Raw genomic sequence first — 7,444 nt, 5'->3', positions numbered from 1 at the left:
ATACTTTTTATGGATAAGAAGAAAACTAAGCAGAACGTATAATTGCAAGCATCAATATACATGGCCTTTAATTAGTAATTACTACTATATGCTACTGTCAATATGGGAAAACTGCAAGTTGCATTATGATTGAGATGAAAAACTTATTCAGATAAGTAGCCAAAGTTAGCCAACATATAGTATAGGTTTAATGATTCCATATAGAAATTCCAAGATTAGGAATCTAAAAGTACTCTAAATGCATCAAACACCACACAAACTAATAGCAATTAATGTTAAAACTATTTAAAACAAACTTTAATAGATCATTTTGTTAGCTTCAAAGATAGATTATCATGTATGCTTTTTCTAGCTCTTTCTAAGCAAGGAATAAATGATAAACAGTGTGTAATTAGTAGCGGTCACATTCAATTAAGTTTTTTGTTCCTTCCAACTGAAAAAGTTGAACGAAATTCACAAAGCATAACTTAACCATTTGTGGTCATGTTCTTGTCAAGATTCAATATAGACAACTTACATATTCAGCATTAGCAGTAGTCCCGAAATCTCTAACAATTGTTTGAACTTTGACAGCAAACGGTTAAAGTGCTTGGTTGCATAGATTACATCTTATGAAAGTTCTCTGTTGCAGGTTTACTCTTTAAATAAAAGTAGCAATGAGTTTTGGAGTCAGAATTATCTTGATAAAACTTTTCTCATGACAAACCTAACTAAAGGTTGATATCTAAGTTGTCTGCCTCAAGAACTCCCTCTCATATTATGCAGTCCCTCACATATAATAACAAATTTACTTATTAGACAATAATTGACATCATAATGCAGGAACAGGGTATACAGTTTTATCCATGCTATCAATTATCGTGACATCATGTCCCTGCCTGAATCAGAAGCAATTGTAATCCTCCTCACTGTTTTCACAAAATCTCTGCATTCAAATTAAGGATGATTAATATGATGATTTGATCAATTGCCAAAGGATCTACATAAGAAATCACTTATAAAGGCAGTGCAAAAGAAGATTGCTGCAGGAAACTATTCACATCACAAAAAAAGAACTTAATTTTCATCATTGTAAAACAAACTGAAATTAAACTTAAGATAATGGTGAAATAGGAACAAAATTGGATCCGATAGATAACTCACCCATAAGGCTCTTCCCCAGCATGCCTCAGAGTGTTGCCAATGTCCTTGTAGAGAACGCGATTTGAAAGCTTAAATTCTTCAATACCAAACATTTTTGCCAAACTGTCATAAAGTTGTTCATATGTACTGAAGAGTGTTAGATCAAGCGTACGGCCTACTTCTTCAGTCTCACTAAAGACTTTACATTGGACAATTGTATCCTCCGATAGCTTTCCTCCCATATTCTTCTTCAAGCTTAAGAAAGCTGATTGATCTTTAAAACTCTGTAAAGTTCCAATAAGGTTGGTGCTAACATCACCGCAGCTTTCACCGTGCTGAGGTCTTATGCTAGAATTGTTAAACATTTTCAATCCATCTGTCCTTTCATTGACTGGTCCTTGAAACCTATCTATTTCTTGATTCCCGTCACTTGAGCTGTTGCTTGTAAGCCCAGGTGAACCAGTGTCTTTGAAGCTCGGAAAGCCTAGCCCATCTGGAGAGTTTATTCCATCTTGCTGCTGCTTTTGGGATTTTGGTGACTGTACCGTATGAATAGGCTTCCCAAACAACAGAAAGGATGTGGTCTTAGGGGCTGCGCTACCAGTATAATTACTACCTTTTTGCTCACTTTGTGATGAATTCCCCATGGTCAGTGAACAAGAGAGGCCATTCCGCACCTTTGATTGTTCAAGAGAAAAGTTCCCTATATTGAGATCTGTGGAAACAGGAGCCGTAGCCCCTGGATCATGGTGGTGCAGGTTATCTAAAAATAACCTGGATTGGAGTTTGTTTTGACGTATGTCTGAGAAACCAATCCCATAAATACTGTCATGCCTGGCTCCCTGCATGCCTGCAGGTACATTGTTTGAAAGACTGTGCCATGAGTTTATTTGCCCTAGCACATTATTGGTAAGAGTGGCCATTTGGAGTCCCATGATTCCTCCTTGGCCCTCAACATGAAACTCGGGAGGCTGTGTCACTCGGAGTTTCTTTTTAGGAAGCATAAAAGGTGTCATTTGGATGGTAGGCATGTTGGAAACAACTTCCACCAACCAAGGACTAACTCGTTTCACATTTTGTAACAAATCTGGTTCATCCCATGCCACCTGTTTCACAAACATCCAAGTCATGAGAACCTAGAACTATCAAAAAGTAGAGCTAAGAACTGCCAATTTGTTCCACATTAACACTTCCCATTTCTACCTATTTTAAACTATATTCCTAGGGAAGCCAAAAAAAAATATAATAGGTTCTGTAAATGATGATGTCTGGCAGTCAATTACACAACAAACAAGTTCCAATTTCCACAATATCTATTCCTGGCAAGTGACTTGGTAAAACCTAAAGCCAACATTACACCGGTTACTAGTTAAATGGCTTGTATTTGTTCACAATTACTTGTGCCATACTTGCTTTAGGTAAAAAATACACAAAGAAGAATAAATCAGAAGAACTTAGGGCTCATAAAAGACTTTCCAGAAACTTGTAAGTTATATCAAATTTTTTTAAGGGATTGGTTATAACTTTTTAAGTAAATTTTGAAAATATTGTGCTTGTTGGGTTTGTAGTATTGTCCCTCTTTTTGCCAAAGCCCAACTCAATTTTTGGTGCTTCATCTTCCAAAATTTTCACCAATTTCAACTAATATCACAACCCTTACCAAAATCTACTTTTCAGAATAAGTTATTGCCTGCATCTTTGAAGAAAAGATAAGGCTAGGCTAGTGAAGCTAGACCCTGCTTGTTCATTTCACAGAGAGTGAGAATGTATAAAAGAGTTCATGTGTATTGGAGGTCATCCTGAGAATGAAAACGAAATGAGACATAATTGGCCTTTTTGCATATAAATTCATAACAATCAGCCCATGAGAAGTTGAAACACTGTTGAATATGACAGTAAAGGAAAGTCAACACGAATAGTGTTTAAAATTCCTGTAGCGTCAAAAAATGAATCGTGTTAAATTCAAAGTTCTAAATTTTGGGGGACAAAAGGAGCTCAAATTTGGCTATTTTTAAGAAGAAAAGATAGAATCAGATCTTTTGGAAAGACATTGCAATCTGACATTGGCATAAGTTCACAGTGCAATCACAAATGTCAAAAAACTATAACGTATGCTGTTTATTGAGCATCAAACAGTATGTGGAAGTTTATAAGGAATTTCCCATGTAACCATTTAAAGTGAGCCTTGAGAAACAAAGCATATTGGAAATCATCAGGCTCATTTACACAGAGGAGTGTCATGGGTAGGTTTCATAAGCAGAACATTAATAACCTAACTGAACATGACAAGCTACCTCAAAAAGAATCCAGAAGCTGAGAAGCATCAAAATAGGCATTGTTGATTAAGAATTTAAATTTTTAGTTTAAAAATAGTTTAGACATTGAGTATTAAGGAGAAAGCCAAATCAAGTATGTTGGCAACACAGATTTCATCCACTATAAGGATATATTTACATCAAAATTGTGAAGGGTGATACACCAAAATTGTGAAGCATGATAGAGGGCTCTACCTATTGAGCACAACTGTATACTGTTCATAAATGACTTAGGCTGAAATTTTATCGACCTAATTTAAATTTACAACCACAGGAAGCTACAATGGCAAGCACCCAGAAACAGGTTAGATCAAAATACATGTTATATTATATCTATGTAAAGTTGTAAATTTTGCAGAAGGGGCTTTGATGCAGCATTATAATGTACATTATATTACACTTAAGATCTAAATTTTGCATTCAACAGCAGAATATAATCCAAATGTTCATTATATCATAGTCAAAGTTGTAAATTTTGCTTATAGGGAACTGATACGGAGGCAGGGTGGAATCAATGTGTACATTGTATCATATTCAAGTTGTAAGTTATGCCAAAGGGACCTCTATAGCAGAGTAGAATTGAAATATACATTATATTATACTCGGTAACGCATAATATATTATAATCAAATATTTTTTCCAAGGGGTACTTCATTCACAAGCAAGGTAGGATCATAATGTAAGTTGCGTTATTATTCAGTGTTGTGTATTTTGCCCAAGGGATCTTGATTGGAAGATAAACTAGAATCAAAATATTCATTACTTATAATAACATTTGAAAACTTGCCAAAGGGGCCATGAATAAGCAACAGAGGTCAAATCAAAATATTAAACGGGAGAAGAGTGTTTTTTGAGAAGTAACTTGAGTATAATAGTCACTGCTTCAATCCGAAGTACAACCTGAGTGGGCCTAATCAAAATATTAAAGGTTTTGTACTCCATAGAAGAAACTCAGGTTTGAATCTGAAAGTGTGTTAAGGATGTATATCTCATTGAACAGTGTATATGGTAAATTGGAAATCAATCCCCTTCCCTTGTGGAGCTGAACAACAAGGGTCTTGGACACCAAATTGGTGTGTCTGTAAGCAGGAGAACTCATACCAAATTGATATCTATGTTCATAGGGAATTACCAGACTACATTAACCTTTACTTTATTATATCACAACTATATAGCTACATTTTTGTTTGTTTTGAGGTGACAAGGACACAGTGCGAGCACTCTATCTACATAAAATGCTAGATGTGTTAATAGCTGACCTTTCATAAAGGGTGTGGTACAATGGATGAGGTAAGGCGTTGTTTATTCATGCACCCAGGTTCAATTCCCTGTTAAGCTATTGGTCTTGGACACAATATTGCTGTCTCTGTAAGCGGAAGAACTCCTACCAAATTGATATCTCGCTGGCAGGGACTTAAAAAACTACATTAACCTTTACTTTTAAATCGCAACCTGATTGCAATGAGACAAGCAGGTATTGATGTGTTCGAAACGTGGATTTACTTTGCCTGAAATGTTGTGGAACAAAGAAGCTTAATAATATGGTCTAAAACATGGTATGTGGCTACATTTTTGTTTGTTTAGAGGAGACAGATCGCAGTGCCAGCGCTCTATCTGCATAAAATGCTGGGTGTGTCAATAACTCAAAAAAGAGATCTTTTCATTAACGTTGTAGTGCAATGGATGAGGTGAGGCGTTCAAGTCCTTGTTAGGCTATTGAGCTTCCAAACATGGACAATATTAATGCTTGCAGATGGGGGCCCCGGTTGTGGTCCCACCTGTTTGGCGAGCTTAAGCCCAGAATGCATGAATCAACCAAAAAAACAGCTGAGGGGAGAAAAAACCAAGAAACCAGTTCATAAGCCCATCTGAAATTGAGAAAGGAAAAGTACCTGAAGAAGGCGCCATGGCGAATTAGGCCAAAGCAGGGGGTCTGCATACTGAACCGAAGACACAGTGCCCATGAACCAACTGATTCTCGAAGAATCCTCAGTCTCGAAAGCCATCTTGAAACGCATCCCTGGAACCCACTGCGTCCTCAGGGCAGCTGTAACAGCCTGCGCCTTCACACAAAACTCTGGCGTACTAGCCCTTGGGTAATAAACCACCTCAAAAGCCTGTCCTGAGGCCGCCAGAGTGGCGGCCTCCACCACAGATTTAGCCCCAACTCTGCCCCTGTTTCTAGCAAAACCAGTCCCCCCGGCAGAATTAGGCGGAGCTCTCGAAAGAAAATCAGACAAATTCTCCGCCCCCCCGCCGCTCCACCTAATAGACCGAGTCGCAGACGACTGCCAATGCCAATCGGCGGCCGAATTAGAAGCACTGCTACTGCGCGACGAGCGGCGGACACCAACGCAGAGCTCACCACCAGCGGGGTTCCGCAAGAACACGATGGAGTCCCCGGCGACGAGCTTCTTGTGGTTAACGAAAGTACTCCAGCCGGTAGTCAGCAAGTGCCGCCGGGGTGTCCCACGGTAGATATGCCGGAACTTCCAGAGCTCGCCGTGCACATCACGGGCATAAACCGTCTGAACAGGAGGATCATTCGAGTATTCCAGCGGCGGAAAAATCGTTTCTGCGCAGTAGCGCGGAACCGAGAACCCACCACCATTATTAGCATCGCTCTGTGTCAGAGTCTTTGCGAACGACGGTGCCTTAGTATCGTTGCTCACCCCACTCGGAGCCTCAAGATTCTCGTTGCACGTTGTCTCCTGTGTGGGCTGAAGCCGAATGCGGGCATAAACTTCATCGGTGTCTCCGTCCGCGAGGTAGCTCACAGAGACCACGTTGCAGAGCACCAGAGGCGCTACGCGAAGCCCCCGAGGAAACTCCACAACCGAAGCAGCGTGCTCAGCGTGGCCCTGTGGAAAATAGTAAACTTTACTCCCCGGAGCCGGCATATTCACCATGCCGCCCGCACAGGCGTGCCAGAGCTGAGCGTCTACTCCGCCCTCCATTCTCCCCATTCTCTGCTCCATCTTCGCCGCCATTGAAAGGCTCGGACTTGGAGGATTTGGATGTGAAGGATTTGCAGGATTTGGAGGATTGGGATTTCCCTTTTCCCTTTCTTTCTTCTTCATTTCTGTTTTTCACCCCACCTTTGCGAATTCCAATACCGTGTTGTTTTTAGGACCGGGCGGGCTGCCCGCGGGCAGCTCCGGTAGAGCATGCGCACGTGTATCGGTCATGTCGCCGTGAAGTTGACCCGCTTTCTTTCTGTCAGGCCCCCTTTTTCTCGCCCGACACCCGAATTTTATCAAATGAAAGCAGTTTACACGCACTCTAAGACACAGAGATGTGCAAATTATATTTTATTACTTGAGGAAATGTTTTCCTTTATTTCCTTTGCTACTCCCTCGCTTATGCCGCGATCACACCGCGGATTCCCTGCTCAGCATGTGTCCGGGATAGGGCGGGCCCCACTGCTTTTTCCATTAGGCAATTTTTATATATATATATATATATTTGCATTCATGCTGTCTTAGTGTTTGTCTCTTCCCATCATCTTTCTTCCTCTGTCTCCACTCCACTCCACTGTTTCTCCGGCCCATGCAAACGCCGCAGATCTGGCTCGCCCTTTACAAAATGGTTACATGACATTTTCATGTAACATTGTTTATGTGGAAGACATGGCATTGTCTAGATGAGTTATATGAGGAGGAGACTGTTGGTTTCATGTGTCTAAATGAGTTATTTGAGGACTGTTGGTTTCATGTAATATTGTTTATATGAAGACAATGCATTGTCTAAATGAGTTGTTTGAGGAAGGGTGGGTTGATGAGAGTGTTGGTTTCATGTGATATTGTTTATACGAAGATATGACATTGTCTAAATGGGTTATTTGAGGAAGTAAGGGTTGACTAGATGGTTGATTTCATGTAACATTGTTTATGTTAAGACATGACATTGTTTAAATGAGTTATTTGAGGAAGTAAGGGTTGACTAGATGGTTGATTTCATGTAACATTGTTTATGTTAAGACATGACATTGTTTAAAGGAGTTATTT

At 39.9% G+C, this 7,444-nt stretch overlaps 1 protein-coding gene across 1 annotated transcript; it reads right to left on the bottom strand.

Annotated features, from left to right (window-relative positions):
* Nucleotides 1–388: 388 nt before the first annotated feature.
* LOC131073503 (auxin response factor 10) lies at nt 389–6,544 on the bottom strand. Its single transcript, XM_058009946.2, has 3 exons — nt 5,330–6,544; nt 1,144–2,228; nt 389–925 (listed from the first exon to the last, which is right to left on the bottom strand). Exons 1-3 carry the CDS (start codon nt 6,515–6,517, stop codon nt 856–858), a joined length of 2,343 nt encoding a protein of 780 aa, XP_057865929.2. The 5' UTR covers nt 6,518–6,544; the 3' UTR covers nt 389–855.
* Between the last annotated feature and the right edge of the window lie 900 nt (nt 6,545–7,444).

Source organism: Cryptomeria japonica, chromosome 1 (assembly GCF_030272615.1).
Source record: "Cryptomeria japonica chromosome 1, Sugi_1.0, whole genome shotgun sequence".
Lineage (NCBI taxonomy): Eukaryota > Viridiplantae > Streptophyta > Pinopsida > Cupressales > Cupressaceae > Cryptomeria > Cryptomeria japonica.
This window is presented reverse-complemented; position numbering and strand designations above follow the sequence as displayed.